General features: G+C 37.3%; 1 protein-coding gene across 7 annotated transcripts; it reads right to left on the reverse strand.

Moving 5' to 3' along the window:
* Window positions 1-365: 365 nt before the first annotated feature.
* LOC144015845 (septin-7-like) lies at window positions 366-27,060 on the reverse strand. 7 transcript variants are annotated; one of them, XM_077516235.1, is made up of 14 exons: window positions 26,762-27,060; window positions 23,721-23,817; window positions 18,676-18,782; window positions 14,962-15,062; window positions 14,721-14,855; window positions 12,561-12,678; window positions 12,338-12,430; window positions 11,783-11,879; window positions 10,591-10,602; window positions 6,617-6,668; window positions 6,273-6,398; window positions 5,508-5,643; window positions 4,468-4,613; window positions 366-2,910 (listed from the first exon to the last, which is right to left on the reverse strand). In XM_077516235.1, the coding sequence occupies exons 1-14, from the start codon at window positions 26,798-26,800 to the stop codon at window positions 2,871-2,873; spliced, it is 1,299 nt and encodes a 432-aa protein (XP_077372361.1). In that variant the 5' UTR covers window positions 26,801-27,060; the 3' UTR covers window positions 366-2,870. The 7 variants fall into 7 exon arrangements, with proteins under 7 accessions (XP_077372361.1, XP_077372360.1, XP_077372357.1 ...); XM_077516234.1 differs by having other exon boundaries at window positions 23,721-23,820; XM_077516231.1 differs by lacking the exon at window positions 26,762-27,060 and adding an exon at window positions 24,796-24,959 and having other exon boundaries at window positions 23,721-23,820.
* Between the last annotated feature and the right edge of the window lie 185 nt (window positions 27,061-27,245).

Consider the following 27,245-nt stretch of genomic DNA (forward strand, 5'->3'; position numbering starts at 1 on the left):
TAATGGCAATAGCATGAGAAAATAAGTTATTGGAAACAAGTTTAAAGTAGAAACAAACAGAATATGTGCATTTTAAACTTTCATAACAGCCGTAGATGTACTCGTTTCACTTTACTCCACAACAGATGAGGCTGTCACAGTTTTAACTATTTAGCTATAACATTAAATAATGCATTTTTGTATTCTTATTGGCTTTGAATGTGAAATAGGCCTATACTTACACAAAAATGTAATCATTTCAAATGTTTAAGTCAATCATGGAGGCATATTTATCACCCATATCTTAATTGTAATAAAATCATTGTAAAGTTCTCTCTGTATAAACTATTTGAATGAAAGGTTGCTCAAAAAATGATTCTTTGGAGTAGGGGTTCAAACATTTGTCAATTTTAATATTGTCAATGTACAGTAACAGACAGACCTGATAAAACAAGCTAGGAGAAAACAAACATTAAAAGCAAATTTTAAAAAAATGCCAGAAGGTCCAGCAAATTGGAACATTTTAAGCATCAATGGAAACACCACTTTTGTGAAAATTGATGGATAACTTGATTGATTCTTTCAGAAAAATCAATCATAATAGAGAGGTCCTGGGGTTCATCAATTCAAATGTGTTAACCGTAATACCGTTAGTTTTTCACTGACTTTCAAATAACATGTTCAGTGGTTATTTCTGGCATTAAGAATTCTGGAAAACAAATAAACAAAATAAACACCACAAAAAAAGGCAACTGAACAGCCTCCAATATGTACACAAAATATGTCATCTATCATGCCCAGAAGCAATAGATAATATTTACGTGCTAAGGTTTCGGGTACGTCCCTTTAAGATCTGGTTTGAATGCACCAAGAACACTCCATGCAGTATGGAAAAATATAGTAAGATAATGGATTCATATAAGGGTTACTTAAGAAAACTACACGGGAGCGGTCCTTTTCCATTACACATCATATTCACGGTCGTAAGAAAATAAAACATGACGACTCTGGGTAAGAAATAGTAAAGGTTTAACATATTGCCCTCTAGCCTGAACTTACAATATTCTATTTGACAAGCAAGCCTTTATTGGTTATGTGGAAGCATTTTCATATTATATTACAGTAATATCAGAGATAAGGCTATATGGATTTCTCTAAAACATCTTTTTTACTTTGCAGTACAGGGTGGAGGAAAACTTTTTTTTTTTTTTTTATACTTTGTCCAGTCCTTGACAACAGTCGTCAGTTACATCACAATATAAAAGTTTTTTTTTTTTTTTTTAATCATGGTCATTTGTAAACTCTATACTGTATATCGACACCAATGAGGCTTTTGCATAATATCTTCAGTTCAACTAGGAAATACAAAAAGTAAAGACAACTTAGACTGCAGTTAGAGATCCTTCTGGCCCTCTGAGCTGTATTGACCTTAAAACACAATTTACTGAAATCCGGGGAATACATTTAGACCTAATCATGTATACAGGACTGTCTCAGAAAATTAGAATATTGTGATAAAGTCCATTATTTTCTGAAATGCAATTAAATCAGCAAAAATCCCATACATTCTGGATTCATTACAAATCAACTGAAATATTGCAAGCCTTTTATTGTTTTAATATTGCTGATTATGGCATTTTTTTATTTAATTTTTTTTTACTTTGAGGAAATTTTCTATTTTGAGATATTTTGAGTCTGTAAACCATATCAGCAATATTCAAATAATAAAAGGCTTGCAATATTTCAGTTGATTTGTAATGAATCCAGAATGTATGGCATTTTTGCTTATTTAATTGCATGACAGAAAATAATGGACTTTATCACAATATTCAAATTTTATGAGACAGTCCTGTATAATAATAATAATAACAATAATAATAATAATAATAATAATAATAAAACAGAATGTAACAAATATACGTGTTATTTATCAGCACAACACCAGCTTGATAACTGAAAGTTAAACCTGACGGTGTCAACTCTTTAAATGAGTTCTCTCTCTCTCCCTCCTATTAGACGACAACTTCAGCCATGTTTTGAAAAGTCATTGGCTCCAGTCCAATGTCCAAGAGTCTGATGCGAGTGGGTCTTTTTTCCAACCTGACTTTCGCAGCAGTCCTGAGTCAGTTAATTGTAGTGCTTAACAAATTTATTAGACCACCATGCCAACGTACAGCTGTCCAAATAATCAGCTTTGCAAATATCTAAAAATGTTTTGTTTTTTAGGTTTCGGTTATACAATATAACAGTAATTAAAATGCCTTTTTTAATGCTAAAATACAATGATTAAGACGTCAAAGGAAATAGTTTGGAAATTTCTCATTTCTGTTCAAATTGAAAGCACACTTAAAGAGTACATTACAGTATTTCAAGATGTTTATAGTCTTTTATCGTTTTCATGAATGGTGGTCTAATACATTTTTAAGCATTTTACATACACCAAGCATTCTTCCAACCGTCTCCCAAATATTTAGTGCTCTAGAGTGGAAACAGTTACAAAGAGTATAGAAGAGTGGATTCAAAGAATATCTCGAGTACACAGGACTCACACGAAGTACATGTGTAGAAATGCATGGTCCCCACCACGTTTTACCGCTAGACTGTAGTTAAGAGGAACTCGGGCATCTCCTCTTTGTCAAATAAGGAGGAAGACAAATTTACAAACATGAATTCTCCAACAAAATCACAGGTGTTCATCAGAATTGAAAGTAAAACATTTTGTGTGACAATGCGTATATGGCACACGTCACATTTGAAATGCCAAACAATAGAACGCTGTTATAGTAGTAACCATGTGTGTGTTATGTGTGAGAGCGAGAGAGAAAGCAAGTGAGCGAAAAAAAAAGGATTTTAGGGCCACAGCTGGTACTTAGGAGGAACAAAACCAGTCTTCAAAAGATTTTTCCTTTCTTCTTGTTCTTCTCCATTGTCCTAGATTTGAAAACAAGAAAGGTTGCTTAGAAATCACATCAGGGCCACATTCTCCAGTTCACACATAAAATAAAGTGTCGAGGTATCATTATTGATAAACATTTAACACAGAAATCGCACACAGAATATGTTAAATCTAAAGTACGCCAAACCGTAGCCGTTTCAAGGTTAAAAATCGTTGAACAAGAATGTTTTGTTATTGTTATATAATTCATTGATTGTTCCATATTGAAATGTGAGGGGTGTGCTGGCAAAACCTACACCGAGCCTATTCGTGTCGTATTTGGATGTGGATACAGAGACCACACTAATCCATTATTTATAAAACTTAAAACTTTAAAATGTTATGAATTAATGGAGTTTAACCGCTTAATTTTACCAATTAAAGGGGCTGTCTGTCGGTTTCATTCAGGAAAATGCACTTTTTAAATACAGGTTTTAAACAAATTAACTACTTTTCAATTTATAGATATGGGCTTTTCATAACGTGTGGGAGTGATTTTGTCCTAAACCCCCACACCCCCAGCCTGTATTTCGCTATTTTGTGTTTGTTTTGTAAACAGTGGGACGTTTCTGTGGAAAGACAGTGTTTACACCCCTCCAGCCAATCGCAGACCGAGGGGTGGAGTGTCGCAAACGGGGCCGGGCGAACGTGTCAGCTGAGTGACGTCACTCCCCACGGCAATTTGAAAGCATGCACGGATTTATTATTATTTTTTCACTCACTCACTCACTCACTCACTCACTCACTCACTCAAGCTTACATGTGTGAATGAGTGAGTGAAAAAAAAATTAAAACAGAGTACGAATCAACATTTATTTACTTATAAACTTAACATGGCACATGTCTTAATGCATCAATTTTCCTATATTTGGTTTAAAAACGAAATAAAATGTGTTACATGAAAAAAAATGCTGTTTTTATTTCCCCAAATATTTCAAATAAGCACATTTTAGAGATGTAATTTTAATACGTTGATATTTTTGCTCATATTGGCTCATACGTAAATTTTCCCGGTGTGTCTGTGAAAACTGCTCCTTGCTCTGCAGTGCGTACGCATTTAGACCAGGCATGCCGCTTGGTGGTAAACCAGAAGAGCTACTAACAAAAGCATTTTTCTCATCCAGCATAATAAATATATCCTTTAGGTATACATATGACTGTTATTATAAAACTCAAGTAAATTAATATACAATATCAGGATACGTATCGCTTTGAAGATCAATTATTGGGATACATATGTATCGCGATACGTATCGTATCGTGACCCCTGTATCGTGATATGTATCGTATCGTGAGGTTGGCAGCAATACCCAGCCCTAGATTCTATATATATAAATGAGGTTTAAATTTTGCTCACATGGCGTCGAAAGGATGTCCACAGCGACCCGTTTTTAACCAGATTTCTATTGTGCACAGATGCCTTTGCACTATTTTGAAATGACGTAACATAAAACTGCAGTCTTTTCCGTCGCGCCATTACATTGGAACAACATTATTTTCGGTGGGGTGCTTGCTGGGTTCGCTCGGGATGCTTGAGGGTGTTTGTTACTTACTTAGAGGCGTCCAATTTCTGCTGCTCAAGGATTCTCTGCTGAGCCTCCCAGTTGGCTTTCTCATCTTCAAACACTCGTCTCTTCTCCTCAAGCTCTTTGTACTGCGCCTCCAGGTTCCTTTTCATTTGTTCATGACGTCGCTCCAGCTGAAAGGTGGAACAGCAAACACATATAAAACCACAAACTCGACCACATGAGCAGCCCGTAGACCTGTTCTAAAAATAGCTCACCAGTGACGGGACAGTGTAATTTTCTAGGAGTGTTGCAGAAGTTTGAATAATGTGAACACTGGCAGAGATTTATAGATACAACATAAAGTATCTGTTTCCCAATTAATGTGAGATATCATTAAAATAAGTGCCTTCTCATAAAGAAAATATAGCTATTAACTCATTTGCTCCCAATAACGTGTAAATACGCTTTTTTTTTAATGTTCTGTGTCACAAAGACGTATTTATACGTTTTTTTGTTGTTTTTTTTTATGCTAGAGCATACAGAAGGCTTTGATGCAGCCTCTCAACTGCAAAGAACAGCTGCAGAAATGGTAGTTATTACACAAACGGCCAGCAGGTGGCAGCAGAGCAAAGGAGCTCAACCAGGGCCATGTAGAAAAAAAAAGCTCAGTTACTTTAGATTTTGAATAGATTTGTGAAAACTGATGAAACTTAGCTCTCTTCTAATGCTAAGTGCTACAAAACGGAAACAGATAAACACATTTTTTCTCCTGATGAAAGAAGAGACTTTAATCTTTCTTTTGATAGGTTCCATGCTTTTATAGCAATAGAACACAATATTCTGTGGGACTTGCAAAATCAGTCAAAATCTGGTAAAACAGCCGGGAGTGAACGGGATTGCTTCTGTGAAAATGGCTGGGAGTGAATGAGTTAAAGAGATTTTTATTGTTATGCAAGGTGATTTGAGCAAATTGCTTATGTCAGAGCTGTGTATTAAATTCGTAGAGTTTCACATTAATCAAAACCCAAGTAGTGCTCACTTTCAAAAAGGTTGGTGACCCCTGATGAATAAAAACACACTTGTACCTCAGCCTCTGAATCCTTCAGTTTCTGCTTCTTCTCCTTAACCTTCATTTCAAAGACTTGCTCCATTTCTGCCTCCATCTTCTTCATTTTCATCACATGTTCCCTCCTCTCCTCTTCCATCTGTGCCAAGGGACTCCTGTTGAAAGTGACATCAGTTTTTTTTGTTTTTGTTTTTTTTTAACTTGCTTTAGTTGCATTTGGGTTTTTCTGGTCTACATTTAAATAGAATATTGTTCAAATAAAATATTGGGTTATTGTACACTATTTGTCATGTTAAATGAATAAAAATCACTACAAATTTGCTATCAAATTAATTGTTGTACTATCACCTCAGTGAGCCAAAAAGAATCTTCTGATACTGTACTAGTCCTAGTGTTTGCATGTATATTGCCCAATATTAGTATAGTGGCCCAAAGGTTACCAGATTTAAAAAAAATAATAATAATAATAAAAAAAATTAATAATAATAATAATAATAATAAAAAAATGCTACATGCACAGTGGTGTGAAATAAAAGCACAATTGATCATTACTGGCCATTCCGCATGGATCTCAGGAAGCATGGGTTGTAAACTTAAAAATTATTTGTCCTAACAATTTCTAAAGTTCTACCAAGAGGTTCTACATTAATTGCTCCATTTTGTACTTTTGTTTTATACTTCGACAGTGGATGGCAACACATTCTGTATTATATATTTGTAGTATATTAATTTAGGGCACATGAATAAAGCAGCATTTTAGTTTAAGAGAAGTTATGAGTCCTACTTAGTAAGTTGTCCCTTGGCCTTGGTGTTATCCACTCCGTTACAGGTGACGGCAGCAAGTTTCTTGCTGCGGTAATTCTCATAGTGGACGTTGTTGGTGACATCCTTCAGATCCTGCATGTGGGTCCTGTTGATAGGGGGGGAGTAAATAAAAGTAGGATATGAACTTATGAAGATTCAACGTGATCTAGGTCAATGTTGTGCAAGAAGACCTGAATCAAAGGGAACTGGACTCGACATGCTTTTCTGAGCTAGCTGAGTAGTTTGTGTGAGACTATAAAGCGACTTATTCTGTTTGGGAAATTTTGCTTTGATCAGTTAAACGCAGCGTCCACAACTTCTCACCTGATTAACATGTTGCGCAACACAGTAAAGTCGCAGTGCTCCCCATTCTCCACTGAAACACAGAAAAACAAGTTTATTAAAATGACTGTGAGCATGTTTTGCTTTTGTTGATTGCTGTCAGTGAATAGAGAATGGGTGGGGGGGGGGGGGGTGGTGTTTTAAGATTTGGCTTCACTTTGGCAATTAGGGTTAACTGTTGCAGTTAATGCGAAAAAAAAAAAAAACATCTATTTTTGGTTACTGACAATATAAGTATTAAAAACAGGTTTGTGGTTGTGATTAATGCAGTTATTAGTTATTTTGACTGACATATGAGTTACTGTTTATAATGAATTCATACAATTAGTTGTAGATGGGGATATCAATTTGATTATTTACCATGACAGCTTGTTACCTGATTATGGCGTACAGCTTAAGAAAACTCAAATATCCTATCTCAAAATATTAGAATATTTCCTCAGACCAAGTAAAAAAAAAAAAAAAAAAAAAAAAAAAAGCCATAATCAGCAATATTAAAAATTAAAACAATAAAAGGCTTGCAATATTTCTGCTGATTTGTAATGAATCCAGAATGTATGGCATTTTGCTTATTTAATTTCTTTACAGAAAATAATGGACTTTATCACAATATTCTAATTTTCTGAGACAGTCCTGTATTACAAATCCTGCTCTGATAACTTAATATCCAATATTTCTTATCCTTAAAAGTTTATCGACCCTCAATGGTTATAAAGTCTACACTAGGGAGTCACCGATACAGATAGCTGATGCTGAATATCTGTACTCTGAAAAATGCTCACATACTAACAGACTGGTGAAACTTGAGCAGCCTGCCTGAGATAACTTCCAGTTAGGTTGAGGAGGAACCATATTAGCTGTGTGAAGATACTTTTGTAACCACAGATCAACACAGATAAACACTTATCTTTGTTAGCTGACTGCAAATTATGCTCCATTGGAGGATGGCCTCCATTTGTACGGCGAAGGAGGCCATCCGGTAAGGACCACGTTTCGAACTCTGTCACTGACTCCGCTTGGCTCAAGGCCACCAGCTGTGTTTCTGTCACAAAACTGTACCATAGGTACTTTTTTGTCTCTTCAAAATGTTATATTTGAAGGGACACTTATGCCATGTTCAAGAACCTTTTGCATTTGAACAATATTTGATTGAAGTAAAACATTTTCAACACAACTGCAATATGGCAATAGGGTTCTGTCTCGGCAAGTACTTAACTCATTCAATCCCAGCCAATTTCACAGAAGCAGTCCCGTTCGCTCCTGGCTGTTTTACTGGATTTTGGCTGATTTTGCAAGGCCCGCAGAATATTGTGTTCTATTGCTATAAATGCATGGAACCTATCAAAAGAAAGATTAAAGTCTCTTCTTTCATCAGGAAAAAAAAAGTATGTTTCTATCTGTTTCCGTTTTGCAGCAATTAGTTTCAGCAGTATTCACGAATCTATTCGAAATTGTAAGTAATTGAGCTTTTTTTCTACATGGCCCTGGTTGATCTCCTTTGCTCTGCTGCCACCTCCTGGCCGTTTGTGTAATAACTACCATTTCTGCAACCGTTCTTTGCAGTTGAGAGGCTGCATCAAAGCCTTCTGTATGCTCAAGCATAAAAAAAAAACAACAACAACGTATAAATACGTCTTTGGGACACTTAGAACATTTTAAAAAACGTATTTACACGTTATTGGGAGCAAATGAGTTAAATGTAAGTACTTCTGAAAAAAGCGCTATCGGTAGATTTCTAGTTTACACACAACAGGGCTTTGTGGAGTACAAGTAATATGCCATTTCTTTTCAAATGTAACGTCACACCTAGTTCCCTTTAAAAGTGCATTACTTCTGTCAAACAGTTTCATGATGGGATGGTTAGTGAGGTTGACTAGAGTTTAACTACACAGCCATGGTTAATGATCAGATGGGATTCTGGAAAAGGACTGCAGATAAACTGCTGCTAAGGATGAATGATGTGGTAATATGCAAAACATATACAATCTCCAGCCGCTACTTCAAATAAAAACGCTGCTCCTTATTGGTTTAACTTCCAGTCCACTGGTAGTCAATCATCATCAGGACAGCGAATAAGGAGGACACCTTACCATTGATGAAACTTAAGCAGTCTCGCCCCTTGGCCTCCCAAGCCAGCCATTGACCTCCTGTATCTTCTAGAGGGGGGAGCTCTGACGAAGGGGAGGGGTATGGTTTTTCGGTTACACTCTGTGCCTATCGGGGGCAAAATCTGGGTCTGGAGTAACTGGAGGTTGTTTTTTTTTCAATTTCAGATGCCGATTCTGGCCCAAAATCAGCCCAGATTTGGCCCAGGTCATCAGCATAACCTGCATGTATCCAAGTTGACTGGCTTAAGAGTGCAGGGGTTATAAAGGGAGTGGGATAGTTGGGTACTCATAAGAGGATTTATGCATGAGCAGCTGGGGGAGCAATTTTAAGGAGACAAACAAGGATCTCAAGGATTAAAGGGAGAAAACAAAATGACCTGTCAATAATAGTATTCTGATCCTATAGGCAGAAAATACCTGATGAATTATTAACCCTGTTTGTCGAGTCTATTTGTCAACCAGTGATCATTTTCAAGAATACTGTCACTGTCCATCAGGTGTTTTGGGCCTGAGGGGTTCATGTATAGTTATAAAAATATTATTATTTTTTATTTTTTTTTAATCTATGATGAAAAACTAAAATAATGTGTGTTAAAAGCGTACAATCTCTAATTTGAAACGTGCAAAAGCATGCGCGTTTGTTTCTTTTGTATTGCCCAAGAATGCAAATGAATGAAAATAATGATAACGCCACGTTACATTATAACTTACACAGACTGCTACAATATGAGCTTGTGAACTTTATTTAAGATGTGTGAAGATCATGGATCCCAGCTTTGCTCAGTGATAGCAGTCTGTGTTTGATTCAAACACAAAGAATGGAATCACACATTACATCAGTACATCAGAACTGTAGCTGTACAACTTCGAGAAACACTTTAGAAGCAAAGATGGGACCCACAGTGTTAGTGCAATGCGGCTTCTAATTTATTTTTTCAAAGACTAGCCATAGCATCAGACCTGGGACCAAAAAAAAAAAAAAAAAAAAAAAAAAAAAGATGTTACTTGAAATAACATGTCTAAATAAGGGCAGACGAAAATAAAACAAAATGCTATTTATAGCATGAAAAATATACTTGTCAGATTGTAATTAGTTTTCCGAATTAAAGATGCCAGAAAGCATTCTTGTGACCCTGTTACAAAAAAACAACCTTTCTTCATTGCTAATAGCATCAACTAAATAGTGCCATGAAAAATAATTTGCCCCTTCCTAATACCTGACATATTAAAAAAAATTAAATAAAATTAAATAAAAACAACAACAACAACAACATAAAATTAGTTCAGCTAAAAGTTACAGACCGTCAAGAAAATTTTAATAACTCACAAAAGAAAACCAATGAAATTACAAGATGTATTTTCTAAATGCTGATTTTATTTATTAATGGAAAGAAGTATAAGCCTAGTGGTGAGCCATTTTCCAGTCAATTCCTGTGCCCAACTCTCCAGCCACGAAAGAAGCAGTTCCGCAGTTGGGCAAAACGCAAGAACCATGTTATATGGTTATATTGCATTTGCATGTAAATATTCTGGGTCGACTCAACAAACGACTAAAAATATTGGTGATTTTGACCCCTGCGTTATGTGGCATTTATTTTTATTTATTTTTAATATAACGTCATCTTATGAAAGCAGGTAATCTTTCAATATCTGCATGTTGCAATCAATATAACGCCCAAGTCTGATAAAAGCATCGATCGGTTTGATCATCAGCCTAATGAGGTGAGCGCAGCAACAGAAGAGTGGAGAGGAAAGGAGTGATGGAAAGATTAAGGTCAAGGATGCTCTGATGGGGAATTGAAGGTGACAAAATGGGGTTAAAATAAAGACAAGGCTGGATCTGTTTACCAAATATGCCCTCTGTCAGTCATGGAAAAGAATGAAAGAAAAAAAAAACAGAAAAGGGAGAGAAAGGAAAGAATGAAAATGTGAAAGACTAATAAATTATCATCTTTCAGACAACTCTAGCATAAATAAAAAACATGACAAATATCTTGGATATCAGCTGGATGCTTAGTGTAAGAAATATAATTCAAGACACAGAAAGTCCAGCCTCCTTTTCCAGAATCCCTAACAGGACAAAGCCCAATATCACCAGAAGGAATGTTCTGATTTGGTTGGGGGGAACACAGTGGGAGTAAAAGCAAACAATGTATTAACTGACGTGATAAACTCAACTCAAAATGCAATACTCTTCAGAGGCACATTCTGCAATTAGTATTTTCCAATAGGGTTGAACAATTGATCAAATTCAAACAACATCGCAGTGTAGTAGAATACAATTTTCAAATCGTAGGCTGCAATTTGGAAACTAATTCATTGCTTCTGGTAGAATTGTTTCACCACAGTGTACGTTTAAAAGACTGCGCGTAAAAATATTTAGTAACTTAACTCTAATTCAAGTAGATAATAGAGCTGGGCCATTATGTTTTAAAAATAAAAAAATAAAAAAATAAAAAAAATCACCATTTCTTCTGTGATTGATTGATTTTGACGTCACGATTACGGTAATAAAAATGATTATTTATTGATTTTGGAAAGTTGGTATTTCATCAACTACGAAAACTCAACTACAAGTACTCAAAACTACCATTATAGCCTCATACCCATTCATCCCTGCATGTTGAACACTTTATTCTCGAACATTATTATTATTATTATTTTTTTATTTTATTTTATGTTTCAAAATTGTTCAACCCTACTTTCTAATTGCAAAAATACATACGACAGTTAACTGAAACAGCCCTTTTTCCATAAATCTCCTATCAGAGGGAATACTGAAATGATCTAAACTTGCTTTAATGAACATTTTTTTCCAGATTACATTTTGACAAGATTGAATTTATCACCTGGCAGTTAACACATTTCGAGGATACAAAGGGGGTCTGAGAACATACTGGTATGAGCATATGTTCTGGAACATCCTATTCAATGAACCTACAAAAACACTGTGCAAAATTCTATAACATCCAAAGAGTAAATACATACAATGTCTGCAAAGTATCTTTTTGCTCTGGCAGATGACCAGCTTTGCACCTACCTTCTGCCACACCCCACGGGTACTGGCGACCTCTGACCTTCTTTCCATTCACTTCGATTACCACGTTACTGCCAACCACAGCCAGTGGCATCTTTTCCTGGGGTAAAAAAATAGTCTTAATATTGTGTTGAATGTAATTTTACTATCATATTTATTGCAAGAGAGTTGTCACATGGTATTAAGGCATTTACCAATGACTGACATTCCCATGCAACTTTGAGCATTGTTGAGGCTACATACGGTAGATGATTTAAAATATTTTATAGATTTTTTGCATTGTAGAAATGTTTAGGTAGAGATATGTGAACACTGTTGACTGGAATCATTTGAAAGAGGCAAACAGATACCATGTTTTGTTTTGGCCAGAGGTAGCAGTTACTGGGGCGTGTTACACGATTGACCCTCTCTGTAGAGTTATTCAATGAGTTTGTCTAGAAGCTACAGCTAAAACTGGGGCAAAACTGCAAGCAATTGAAAGGAACTGAAGGGCAGACTGTCCTTTGGCAGTTTTTTATTCTCTCGGCAGATTACTAACAACATTTTGTGGTCCAGTACCTTGATCTTCCGGATCAGCTTGTTGTCCTCATCATCGTCTGTATCTGGGAATTCATAAATTTTGATTTTGTGCTCCTGGATCTCTTTCATGATCTCCAGAAAAGGAAACATTATCAACGTCAAACTTACATTTTTTTTTCCAGATACTTTGGATAAAACATTTTCAGGGAAAAAAGGTACAGATTAAAAACATGAGATTGGCTTTGCCATAGATCACAAATACCTGTTTCTTAAAAAGCTGGCATTCCTCTGGTGTCAGAGTGTCAGCTTTTGCAATAAGTGGAATGACATTGACTTTGTCATGGAGCCGCTTCATGAACTCGATGTCAAGCGGCTTTAGCCTGAAAAATAAACAGAGACATTGGATGGATGGAAAACAAAAAAGGCCAACAGACATGCAACAATTCACGGTAATGTCAACAACTGAGGAGGACTACAAAATGTTTTACTGATTATGTTTGGGGATTTGATGTCTGACAGTTTAAATAAACCTAATTGTCTAGGAGTAACTGTTCATCAGAAAAAAACTAAAATAAGAAAAAAAAAAAAACATAAGGTTTCATACTCTTTTGGAACGGAATAAATACTCTCATTGAAGAATCACTCCCGCTCCTCCCCCCATCAAATAGAAATAGGCCTTCCTCTTTTAATAGTCGTACAACAGAAAGTGCATTTCAGTAGGTCACCAGCAGGGGGCCAAAGCAACATGCACTCAAAAAATGATGCTGGTTCTAAGAAGGTGCATTTTTAATAGGATGACAAGTCGGACAAATTTATTTAAATTTATTTACTTGCATGGTTATGCAAACACTGATATGAATACAATCATGAAAAGAGCCCAAATAAGATGCAGGTGTACAGGTCCTTAAAAGGAGACATGTAAAAAATTAACAAATATACAAATGCACCGGTACTGTAATTATTAGGGGTGTTAAAAAAAAATCGATTCGGCGATATATCGCGATACTACATCGCGCGATTCTCGAATCGATTCAAAAAAAAAAATCGATTTTTTAATTTTTATTTTTTATTTTTTTTAAGAGCTCAGAATTGTTCATTCGGTAGTCTTACCGATTCAACGTCTTATCATCATTGCCTTTTTTTTTTGTGTGAATCGATTTTTAAACTTCCATTTTTAATGGAAAAATATTCAACAAAACGTCTGACTTCGGGTTAGGATTCACACCTTGAGCATGGAAGAATGTTATATGAACGGAACATTAAGCCTTAATATTTTATTTTAATGCTGTTCAAACATGAAACAGATTACAACCTCTATAAGACTGAAATTTCAGATAAATAAATAATACATTTTCATATAAATCTTACACTCTACAAGCTTACTGATTAGTATTTTCTAAATTTGAATGAAAAAAAATCGCAACAATCGACTTATAAATTCGTATCGGGATTAATCGGTATCGAATCGAATCGTGACCTGTGAATCGTGATACGAATCGAATCGTCAGGTACTAGGCAATTCACACCCCTAGTAATTATATTGTACAGCACGAGATGATGCTTGTTTTTGCGCAAACGGTGCAAATTTACAACAGTGACCCTAATGCATATTTCTGAAAATCTGTCAGTGAGCGAGCTGTTCAGTTCTACAGTGGGACAGTTTTTGTGTTTGCGCATGTAATGGGCAAGACGCTACATTAATTCACAAGTATAATTTGTCCGCTTCATTTGGTGGCTACACCGGGTGTTGATAAATGAACAGATAACCGTTATAATTTTGTTAGCTTCTCAGAAAGGGCACTTATAATTTCTCAAGAATAACAAGCACCCATGTATTTTCTGATCTATTTTTCCCGCAAAAAAAACGAAAGGAGATAGGATTCGTATTTAGAAAAAAAACAAAAAACAAAAAACATGTCACATATATGTTATTAAGACACCTGAGGAGAATTTTTCCACAAGTATCAAATTATGGTTGAACTTGTTTACTACACGTGAGCCGTCACATGTCAGGGCACTCTTTCAAATATTTGCGATGAGGTGAAGAAGAACCCAATTAGTGCACCTGCGCTGATGCGTGCTTATATTAAGTAACATGGTTGCCTGCAGGGAAGGTGAGCAGAACTCTGTCAAGCATGAGCATTGAGCAGAGATGTTAACATTTTTCTGAATGACTAAATTGCATTAGCTGACAACCATTTATATTCATGTTTATGGTTGCTAAAATTATGACAAAACATTAGCCACTGGATTTCTTTAATAAAAGTAAATTATGCTGCACAAAATTCAACATACCTATTAAAGTTAAATATTAGGCTTACTGATTCAACCTTACAAACAGATTGTTCTATAGGACGTCAACATGATTTCCAGTGGTTCCTAATGTGATCCAAAACTTAATCTGATTAAATGTTTCCCCTACCCGTGTCCAGAGGGCGCAATGAAGTATAGACAGCAGTGGACCCTGTTGTCTGGCATCGATCTGCGGTTCACCCTCGACTCTGCATTCAGGAAGTCCTCACACTTGCTGTCGATATAGTTGATAACTGGCTGCCAACTAAAAAAGGGGAGAGTATTACTTACTGTATATAAAACAGAAACATGAAAAAAAATCATTTCTATAGTATAACAATTGGACTCAATGACACAAACAAGAAAGCTACCAGTTACTGTTGTCTACGGCATCTCCAAATCCTGGTGTATCAACAATTGTGAGGGTTAGCTGGACGCCCCCTTCTTTAATAAGCACTTTAGACTGCTCCACCTGAAACACATCCAGTAACGTTATCCATTAACAAGACTGCAATTCCAGGTGCACACAGTTGGTGAGTTAGTCCTGCTGAAAAAAAGTGTAGATTGAGGAGTTCATGGGTCTACATCCTGTATTTATATAGTGCATTTTCCTGAGTGAAAACGGAAGACCCCACACCTTTAAAATCAGGAAATAACATTTTTATTAGGCTTTAATAGCAAATACGAAAACCCTCAAAGAGTGGTCTGTGGACCGAGGGTGGTCTGTGAGCAAGTAGCCAAGTACAACATGGATATTGGAGAAATTGGGCGCTGAAATTTATTTTCCATCTAGATGCGTATACTCCACTAAAAAAAACAAACGAAAAAAGTCCTAGTGGTGAAGTTTTTTGTTTTTTTCCTCATGATTCCACAATTCTTTCTTCATTTATTTTTGTGTATTTCATAAAGCCAAAAGGAACATGTGTTTTGTTTTTGTTTTTATCTCCTATATTAAACATTTAAATGATCCGATATTAAACATTCAAATGATTGTCCTCCAGAAGCAGTGATTCCACAATCTTTTTCAGGGTTGTATTCTGTATGCACTGAGGGAATCATGAATAATGACTATTGTAGTAGCACAGTTGGGGACACTTTCTCTTCTTGCTCTTAATCACGCTGCATCTCTTTTAGAAGACCTCAGTGATGCCCGGCATGTTGAGGCACAATATGGTACTACACTAAAGGTGGAGATGTTAAGATACTACTCAGTCAATTCTGTAGTGTAAATTTTACTCTAGAGTACATTTGGACTCTATTTAGATAGAGATCAAATAGACTCAGTTTTAGAGTAAACTAAGATTTACACTAGGAAGAGAGTACAATAAAAAAACTGGAAAAAAAGTATAATGATAATAAAACTCACTCAAGGGTTACGGTTCGAACTCACGACCTTCAGCTTGGGAGACTGCCAGACTACCACCTGAGCTACGCTCCTTCTACTGTTTTCTTTTCCCCAAGAGACCAAAAACTGTTTTTGGTCTGTTGGAGAGTTAGGAAGAATCCATGCAATCATGGAATCAGCTGCAGCTGACATGAGCAATATACTAGCACAAAGTGGCCTCCCAAGCTGAAGGTTGTGAGCTCGTTCCTACCTTGAGTCATTTTTATTTTTTATTCTTTCCAATTCTTTATTTTACTCTCTTCCAAGTGTAAATATTACTCTAAAACTGAGTCTATTTGGTCCCTATCTAAATAGTCAAAATGATTCTATAGACCGCTACCAGTAAGAGTAGTCAACTCTTGAGTAGTCACCAATACCAAGTACAGATATCACTAATAACTAGTACGTTTGATACATAAAATACAATAAAATAAAAGAAAAGAAAAGAACAATGTATATAATAAATTTAAAATAGAGACCTATATACCCCATAACCCCAATATACCATTTTCCTTTGACATTACAAGCAATTAATTGCAATTTATTACATTTTCTTTTCTATACATATACAGTACTTACAGAATGCATCTTAATGGGCATCAGTCAGACATGTACAGTATCAAATATGCCTTTCATTCCCGATCATGAAATGCCCACAAGAGGGAGGACAATACTGGTATTACTAGCCTCCACGAGTACCAATACCTTAAAACAGTGTTTATCAACCAGTGTGCCGTGGCACATTAATGTGGCGTGAGAATGTGAGATCAGGTGAGGGAGATTATCTAATGTCAATTATTTTGCCCGCCCCCAAAAAAACAAAAAATATATGAAAATCTGTTTTTGTTAATGTATCTATGCCAACCACGTACTGTATAGTAACAGACAAAAACAATCAAATGCTCTTCCACCAGTAGATGGCAGAATGTACATCATAAACCTGTACATTCACTTTTGGGATTTTGTTGATGTCAGCACAAGCTCACGCCCTCGCTATTGGAGTGGCAAACAAGCCCGATTTGAATGAGGTAATCCGCCAGATATTTTTAACTGCATTCTGCAGGCAAAAGTTGAGCAACACTGGTTGGGCATAGAGTGGTCTAAACAAACAAATTTGCCTCACTTGAAATTTAACTTAAAAATTAAAGGAAATATACGCATAAAGTTGTCTTCACATAAGTCACACACTACTACATTCAGATTGAGTCCTGCCTATTGTTGATCTGCCATTTCCTGCCGTAACTCTGCTGAGGTCGTACTAGCCACATACTTTCACAAGGATGTCTACTTATTTTAGGATCACCCCTTTGACTAACTGCAGCCCTCATGTTCTAAAACAAACATTCTTCAGCTTCCACAAACCTTGAAATCAACTGTCTGTACAGCTGTGCACGCACAAACACACACTCGTGGACGCGCGCCTATGCACGAGGCAAATGTACACACAGCAGTAATTTGACATTGCTCTGTTCACGAAATCAACCAAAGTTGCAAAACATGTCAGCATAACCAAAATACAATGTTTGGATGATGTCTGTTAAGTCAATCAGAAGGCCAAATCCCTCAAAAAATGTTGGCAGGACAAATACATCATTAGAACACAACATGATCTTTTGGAATGTGAGATTATTCTTGAATATACAGTAAATAGATTGACCCTGTTCCTCTCAAATTGCTTGAGTAAACACTCGGGCTTTACACGATCAGGATTTTTGGGGCCCAAAAAAAACCCCAAAACAAACAAACAAAAAAAAACCTATATGAAGGCTATTACTTTCTGATTGGACGGTCGATGGCGCGAAGGCGGAACTTCCGCCTCCTCTATCCGCTCCCACCGCACACAATGACACTAAAAATAGATTGGCTTTTCGGGCTCACATTTATACTAGCACAGAACAACTTCAGAGTGAACGAGGAGTAACAGCAATTAGTGGGCTGAGCAAAAATTTGCCATAGATGATAACCAAACAGTGGCAAGAATGCATTGGTGAGATACAGCCCCACTGGTCATCTTTTTAATGAAAACTGGACCTGCCATGTATTCATTTCTGTATATAAGCAATGCCTCTCTGGCTACAAAATTCTTAGTCTCTCTCTGACATCAGTCATGATCTGTCTGTGACCATGCAGGATTTTGTCCCCCTCTGACTCAAGGAAAGAAAAGGAATTTCACCAACTTAGCATTTCTCTTCTCTCTCCTGCCCCACTTTTAGTCATTTCTTTCCCGAATCCCACCCTTGCTTTTTTTTCCCTGCACCCCTCACTGCTACACAAGATGCCTGCCTGTCTCCTACTCAGTTTTAACATAACCATACAAGGAAAAAATAGAAGGCCCAGTGTCAGGAAGTTTCCCTTAGTTGCTACGCTATGTCCTTTCTTCTGCTGCTCTACTTCAAGTCTGCTTCCGATTCACCTCCTCCTTTTCACCTGGATTATTATTAGCATGACATGGTCCAAATAATCTGTCTTTCAATAGCCATGGAATCTCATTTCAAGGAACTTTCACTAAATAGTTTGTAAATTACAGTTCCAGTAACCTTCGCAACCTCTAATCCGAATCGTCCTAGGTCAGAAAATGTGGAAATGTTCCAAATAAAACAGACTGTACACAAAGAAACTCTTTGCCAGAGGGAAGAATGAATATAAAATACATAGTACTAGCCAGATGCAATGCAATAGTTTAAAGAATGCTTTGGCTCACCTGTACAGTCTTCTTTATGCGCTGTGATGGGCCAGGGTAGTCCTTGGAGTAAAGATCAGTCAGAAAGAGGGAGTTAATAAGCGTTGATTTTCCAAGACCAGACTCACCTATGGACACACAAAGTAAAGTTGCGAGACTAATGAACTATTTTGGGGACATAAATGGCATGCTGAATATTAAAAAAAAAAACTAGGGTCCAATGTCAACAATGCAACGGGAAACCTGCCATGAATTGATTGCTGTATTGCTGAGGTTGTAAACAGAAAAAAGGGATTCCATGTATGCTTATCCAGCTAGCCCAGAAGTATTTGGACAATTTTGGAAGCACTTCTATTATTTCACTTTTATACACTACTTGTAGTGGCCTTAAAATTGATTCATTCAAAGGGTTTCACAAAAATATGGCTGTGGAATTTCTGGAATTTTAATTAGAATATGTTTTCAGTGAATGAAATTCCATATATCTGGCTGGAAAGGAAACAAAAAAGGCCAAGGATGCCAGTACATTTTGTTGAATATGGTTGCACACAACGCCATACATCAATTACAAGGGAACTGGGAATAACCTTTCACATGAACTTATTTATTTATTTATTTTTAAAGAGGGGCGCTTTTTTCAAATAGCAACATACACTTTTGCGTTGACAAAAAAAAAAAAGTAAACCTAATGAAAATTTGTTGAGAAATGAGCAAGTTATGACTAATTTCCCATGTCCATGCATTGCCTTTGGTGATCACCGCCAACATGGCCGCTACTGAGTCACAGCAATCAGCTTGACTGCTGCAGCACGGTGGCAAACAACTGTGACTATTACGCTACTGAACAAATGGTAATAGCCCTATCAGGAGACAGTATTTTGGGTCATGAACTCTAGCTCTGCTTAGAAACTGTTGTTATTGCTAGAGTTCATGACGATTGTTTATGAGAAGTCCTGCGGCTTCCTGGCATAAGTATAGTTCATAATTAAGTAGAATTATTAGAATGAGTATGAAATTAGCAAAACAGAATCACCAGCTTTATACTGATATCTTTATGTTGGTGAGTCTCCATGTGGATATCAAAGACAGTGGCAAAATACTGAGCGATTGCTTTCACGTCAATATTTTCATTTCATGAAAATTAAACTAGTCAACCTTGGAAAGGGGTTGAAGTTTCACCTACTGAACCATTTACTACCTCGTATCTCGGAGTCACCCTTGTGCATGTTACGACTAATTTTGTTACAGCGGGGTCACATATTTCTTCAGATAGCTTTGGATTTTCTTTCTTTCTATAAAATAGCCCTTTATATGCTTCCCAAGAAAATAACACCTGATCGATTTGAAAGCCTTGGAAAATGTCAAGGTTCTGACAGCATCCACAAACTTCTTGCTGGTGGGGCTGGCACTGCGCCATCACATACAAATGTATTTATTATTTGTAACAGAGACGAATGACTTATTTTTCCTCAGTTCTCACGACTGCCTCCAACTCTAAGACAGGAAACACAAAACACAGATGGGCTGCGTGTTTATTTGGGAGTATGGTAACTGCTGAATGACCTGTGTGCTTGTCTGACTGTTTGCTTTGATTTGTCTGTGTCAGTTGATAGGTTAGTGTCAGAACTGATGCCAACCTGACAAAACAAACAGCCCAAAATGAAATGAAGAGATGAACAATGATTTAAATCACAAAGAAGTGGCAGCTCCACCCAAAAACTCTGATCCAAAATGTCACTGTTGTACCGTTTTAATGGAATCTGCAGAACCATTTATTATTTCAGTTCTGGAAGGTATAAATAAGCCCCCAAAGGGAAATTTAACTCACACTCAGCTGAGTTAGCAGCCAAGAAAACAACCTTAACTGTGAGCTCAAGCATTCAGATGTCTCATTGTCTGTAGAAGCTAGCCTATGATTCACTAAGCAAAGGCTATGAAAATATGAACACAGTGTTCCCAGACTTCATTTCAACACGCAATCTGCTCTGTACAATCACAATTTAAATCCATGTTGCCAATTCACCTACTAATACAATTTTTCGTGTTAGGATTGGGGGTGCGACTAGTTGCCAAAATGAGATGAATTTTAAACGGCACAAAAAAAAAAAAAAGATCATCACGCATGTATTTTAAAAGCAGGAATTGATACAATACATATCAACAGAGAAAAGAGCAAATCTCAAACCAATCAGAGGGACAAGAAGTCAATTTGGCCTATTTCTCCTCCTTGTTGCCCTAGTTCTGTCGCAGTTCAGCTCATTCATTAACTCAATCAATGAGGTTGTTTTCGATGGCGGTGGACTTCAAAAATCTTTATTTTTCCTGAGGGTCCGTTTTGATTGCAAGAGTAGATTGCAAACTCACAAATGCACATGCGCAACACAGGGGACGAAACTGACTTCAGATGTGGGAAGATGTAGATGAAAACAATTATGAATCTATTAATAATGGTATGTGGGCACTGGGCAGTAGAAAGAAAAAAAAAAACGAGACTTGGAAGAGCTGCACCCACCCGCCAATCAATGTTGCACACACTGTAGTTTGAGCACAAAACAGCTAATCTATAAAACGTGACAATTATTGTTTCTATTTTAGTAAGGCCTCAGGTATGCAGAAGGTCACCATCTCACATGCCAGTGATGTAAGTGCCTTTGTGTGAGATCCCTTTGCCATGTGCTACTGCTACTACTCATCTTCTACTATATAAGTATTCTTGGAGGAGACAAACTTATGTATCCGAGCATGAGAGACTGACTGTTAAAAAAGATCATTCTCGTTTGTCGAGGACAAAGGGGACAAAGCAAAACAGTGGACAAAGGTAATCAATTTTGATAAAGATAATCAGCAAGTCTAGCTGATCCCACAGTAGAATAATCATCCCACTTCAACTGCAAACTTGGCCCAAAAAACCTGACCACACAATAACGTACTTTAAATTTGAAGACAAAGTGAGTGTCGGCTGTGATCCACTGAGCTTGAGAATGAATCAGCATCGGCACGTGCTGGGTCACAGCATGCATGTGTATCTCAAAATAGCAGCTGCAAAACTGGGAGATGAAAAATGAGAGGATGAAATTTCCCTTAAGTAGTTTGAATTAGCAAGCAGACGCATGGTCGTGTGCACGAGCCAATCGGCATTGTTGCATATGTTGTACATACATCACGGCTTCAAATAAGCGGCGTAGCCAAGTAAAAAAATTACATTATACGCCTTATGAAAACACATTGATCAGCAATACAGAGAATCACATATTTTTAAGTTCATTCAATAATTGAAATGTAGAGAGAGTCCCAAAAAGCTTTGCTGGGACGTGGTGCAACATCCTTCCTGTAGGTCTACCCATCCTCGTTGCTTTCCACTGTTCAAGTAAAATCAAGGTAAGCTCAGTGCTACTTACGCCACACCAACTAGCTAGTAACAAGCTTTGGCTGCCTGGCAAGGACGACTTAACACGTTGCGCATTATGAGACACTAGAATTAGCGTGTTTTTGGATTTCATGTCACACTTTTTTTCATAGTTTGGCTGGTCCTGAGACCTATACTCAGGTACGGTTTATACGTACATATTTAAATTAGAATACTGTATAGATTAAGCATCGAGCTTAGATGACATCCAAAACTGTATTTGGCAACCACCAATATAAAGTAAAAGAAGGAATAGAATAAGTAGTAGTCATCGGTTTCTTGACGCCACCACAAATTTAAAAAAAACTTCCGTAGTCAGAAACGGAAGTTTTGTCCTAGCGAGCCGCAATCGCTGCCATCAACACGGGATTCATTATGTATGTATGTTACAAACCAATCAGCAGCTCATGCTTGAACTGCTTCCATCTGTACTGCCTGACATGTTGGGCTCCGTCAAGCCTTTACGGGGGTACTTTGAATAACTGAAAGGCACATTTGAACAACGCTCTGCGTTTCCCAACAGTGGGACTGAAGCGGTGCATGCTCGTAGCGTATTTCTGAACGCACCCACAATTATGGAACTGTCACTGGTCTTATGGAACTGTCATTGGTTTTGTTTTTTTGTTTTACTTATGAAGGGTTTTAGAGGCATTTTAAGTGCCCAATCCATTTTATGTGAACATTCCACAAAGAATGTGGTAATTGTCACAATGCTGCTACAGTCTTCATTCATAAGAGGAATCTAACTCACCCAATTCAGAGTTTCTTAAGGCAACCAAGAAAAACAAATATAGTAAATGATATAAGTAAGGTCTTGTTACTCTGCTCTATTGAGATCTGTGCATTGGCAATGGATCTCACTAGCGCTCCAGGATTTTCTGTCCTGACTGCCAGCTGGACAAAGACGCAGGAAGCAGCTTTCCCCACTCCCATAATGGCAAAGTGAGAGGAAGAAGAGTTGGATAACGGAAATACAGAAATGAGAGGACTGAAGAAAATAAAACATCAGTGGAACAGCTTGGGCCCACATTCCATTTTAGGGTGTGACCAACTTAACCAAAGCAGCTTCATTCCATTGTTTCTTTACACATACAACTTGGGGGATGCTTGGTTCAGGAACTGGTTGAGTGGTCAATGACCAATTCCTGTTTTCTTTCAGTCTTTTAAAAGCCTACAGCAAGACCTGAAACTACCAATTGTCACATTTCATCTCTTCAAATTTGGCGTCTGTTACTGTCTTACCATCTCGGCCATAGTGTAACAACAGAGCTAACCGAATACCCAACCTTCATCAATAACGATGTAAATAATCAGTGGTGTCAAATCTAGGTCCAGAAAGTAAAAACCCTGTCACAGTTTGGCGCTTCGACTCAACCATGTTTGTTAAACAAACATGTGGCTTCTCCAGCTCAGACAAGTGATAGCTTCGTAAATTACTGTGTGTGGATGACTTATAGCAAAGCCACACTGGGCCAGAAACAGAATGCATGTTGATTTGTTTTTTTTGTTTTTTACTGTCAGCTCCTCATCTTGAGCAGATGAGTGTACTGAATACCTCAAATACTTTAAGATCTTTCAACGTGCTGATGACCCACCAACACACACCTTAAAAGCACGCTGGGAAGAGCAGACAACTTAGTGTAAATTGTTTCTTACTTACCAACAACCATTAATGTAAACTCGAAGCCTCTTTTAACGGACTTCCGATAGACCTGGTTGGGAAGATTAGCGAATCCCACATAGCCCTCCAGGTTCCGCTGCTGATACACAAACACCACAAACAATTTAATGTAAGCAACTCGGTGCATAAATAAGTGTGAAAGTTTTTTCTTTACCATAAAATATTAACAAAATATGGCTGTGTAAAAGCAATAAAAAGCTATTATTGATGCAAGAAAACTGGTACATGTATACAGTACAGGCCAAAAGTTAGGACACACCTCATTCAGCACATTTTCTTTATATTCATGACTATGTACATTGTAGATTCTCACTGAAAACATCAAAACTATGACAACTAACAAACATGTGGAGTTACGTACTGAACAAAAAATGACAAAATAATAAAATAGAACATAAATAAATAGACACCCTTTCCTCTGATTTATGTTTTGCACATTTGGGGCATTTTCTCGATGAGCTTCATAATGTAGTCACCTGAAAGGTTTTTTCAACAGTCTTTATGGAGTTCCAAGAGGTAAGAATGCCACAAGTATGCAAAAAGGTAACCAGAGCAAAGGATGGCTATATTGAAGAATCTATAATATAAAACGTGTTTTCAGTTATTTCACCTTTTTTGGTTAAGTACATAACTCCAAATCAGTTCATACATAGTTTTGATGGCTTCAGTGAGAATTTAAAAGGAACCAGTCATGAGACTAAAGCAAATGGATTGAATAAAAAAAGTGTGTCCAAACTTTTGGCCTGTACCGTACAAACGCTTACAACCTGAGCTGTTCACAGATGTAACAAATAGTCAAAACAATCCTGTTTGAAATGAACCTGCAATTATAATTGATGTCTTGCAGAAAGAATGCTTCTTTGAACTAAACTCCTGGCATTGCACAAATGAGGGAGGTGCAGGGACAGACCAGGGAGAACCAAGATTAGGGGTTGCTGATGCAATGAAAATGAATAGAAGGAATTCAATAGCGACACAAAAACATTCACATCAATACATACAGAGGAGTAAAGCGAACACAACATATAAGCATCCCATTGTGTAAATAACCTACATTTTGAATCATCTCCATGTGCTGTGATGAAGGTCTCAGGTCAACAGCGGCTGCTAACTGTCCGATCAGTGAGGTATTGCCCAGCTCCCCTTCCCTTCCGTATGATTCCCTATCTAGCATTGTACTCCCAAATAACCCCCTGCTGCACCCAACACCCCCGCCTGCCAAACTGCCCTACACGCTAGGAGTGGCAAAAACAATTGATTGCTGGATTGCCTGTCTCTAACCAACCTTTCAGGCTCTGCCACGCATAGCGTGAATGGAAAAATGCTGTTCTGCACTTGTCTCAAACGAGAGACAAAAGTTTCATAACATGCAATCAAACTAAAAAATGATGACAAATAAATAAAAGATTGGTAACCAACCAGTGACCAGTGAGATGCGCTTGTGTCTCTGTGAGGCTATGGATGAGCTCAAACAGTAATGCAAATGCAATACTTATTGGACATTAAAGGCATTCAAGTAAAACATAGTTACTTTTATGTTGCCATCAAGAGTTTGGAGTATCTGCAAGCAGTTGCTTTGAAGACGTTTACTCTTCCTTCAACTCACTCTCCCTTTATTATGGTCACAAAATGAAGCCTCTTTAAGTTTGCTTAAGAGTCGGACGACTCACTAAATTGAAATCAGGATTATTTTCAATTTTTTGAGCCTGCACAAAGTGGATGCACACCAGGCTAAATTGGCTAAAAGAAGGACTTGCGTCTGAATTTTTTTTCCAGCATAGGTAGCCATACTGTACATGTTAAAACAAGAGTGTGACATTCAGTAAAGCTACACTACATTAGACATCAACATCCAGAGACATCCAACAATGTCCATTATGGACAGAAAGACTGCATTTGAAAAACAGGACCCAATCCATCCGCCTTGTCAATATCCTAACAATTCCAATGATCTAGCCTGGAGCACTTAAGTGATTTCATATTTGACTGGGCCTCACTCAAGTTGTGAGCGTACGTGGGAAGGGAGAGTTGCATTACATAATAGGCCATCTTTGATGGTCTGTCTTCCCACTTTCACGTACCGCTCAGAAAATATGGCATACAGTATTGGAGTGATTATTTCCCCAGGTGAATGTGTGGAAGTGGCTTGTAAATGTTAATGAAAATGTGCATGCACACAAAGATGTCCAGAACAACAACTGCAAGGTGAAAAGGTTTTCAGTCTAACATGGTGGCTAAGCTTGGATGTTGGCTTTATATTCGCTTAGTTATGTGGTACAACGGAGGAAATAATGTAAGATGAGATGAGAGCGTGAATGAAATGGCTGGAAAGCTCAGCCATACTCTTCATGTGAACCCTTCCCCCAGTCTACAGTCTAGTGATAGTAGCTGCTTGGTTCACTATTACACACATGACATCACACATATGCACACGAATCCAGTGTTGATGATGCTGCAAGTCCCTCTTTTCAATTTGACTTGGTATCTTTTAATCATTTCGTGTCAATTCTTAAATAGCATTTAAAGGAGTAGAATGGAGCTGCGATCGCAGTCCTGATTTCTGCTACAATGAAAACATTACCGTACTGCATTAATTCAAGCCTACCAATTATATAATCAATACATCCACGGTCCACCCCTCTCCGATAACAATTTCATTTTATTAAAATAATGCGTTCGCTAACCCCGATTTATAATGGGAACCTTTATACACTCTTTTTTTTTTTTTAATAATAATAATTTCCGAAGGCACGGGTACAGCGATTAAATGTCAGATTATGTGTTTTACGTTTTAAGAATGTGTAATTTTAACGATCGAGTACGCATAAACGGTCGAATTCTCAAAGGACTTGAGTGCATGTGAGGGGACGAAGCTAACAGGGGCTAACGTGAGAAACAAGGTTGGATGAGAGGATCAAGACTTTGCGAAGATGGTACAGTTGTTATTTTTTTTCCCTGTAACCATACAACAATCTCAATGCAATCTCAATGTGGCTATTTTGACGAAATAAATGACTTACAGCAATGTTGGGAATTGCAGTTTCTGGTCGCTCGATCATTGTAATGCTGTCACCGCCCAGCTTGCAATGGACAGTCACCGAGGCATACACCGAAAAGGGTCCAAGAGAAAGACGGAATGATAAGAAGTGCGCAGATGTCTTTTTTTCCCCAAGTGTACCTTCTTGACAATAAACGAAACCACCGTACGTCAAACTAAAGAAAAATATTTTAATGGCCGTCAAACACAAATCCTGACACCGCCAGCAGACAAATCTCCGAGAGAAAAAAACTCTGGTGGTTGATTTTGTCCACTACAGCGTTACCATGTTTGTATTCAATACTGTTTCCGTCTGAACACTTCAAAATAAGACTACAAATACGAGGCCAAGTGGCTCTATTCAAACATTGTTGTGTTTATTGAGTTCTGATTTCATGAAACTAGCTAATTTCTAGCTACATTTAGATGTTTGAGTTTCTAATTTAAAAAAAAATACATTACATTAC

The sequence above is a fragment of the Festucalex cinctus genome, chromosome 3 (assembly GCF_051991245.1).
Source record: "Festucalex cinctus isolate MCC-2025b chromosome 3, RoL_Fcin_1.0, whole genome shotgun sequence".
Lineage (NCBI taxonomy): Eukaryota > Metazoa > Chordata > Actinopteri > Syngnathiformes > Syngnathidae > Festucalex > Festucalex cinctus.

Bases quoted from the DNA above. Each gene is read 5' to 3' on its own strand.
- LOC144015845 (XM_077516231.1), bottom strand. From the start codon at position 24,915: ATGCTAGATAGGGAATCATACGGAAGGGAAGGGGAGCTGGGCAATACC. The intron at 23,821-24,795 runs GTAGGTTATTTA...TTTGTGTATCAG, and splicing joins ACATGGAGATGATTCAAAAT to CAGCGGAACCTGGAGGGCTA. The intron at 2,911-4,467 runs GTAAGTAACAAA...TTTCAAATCTAG, and splicing joins CAGAAATTGGACGCCTCTAA to GACAATGGAGAAGAACAAGA.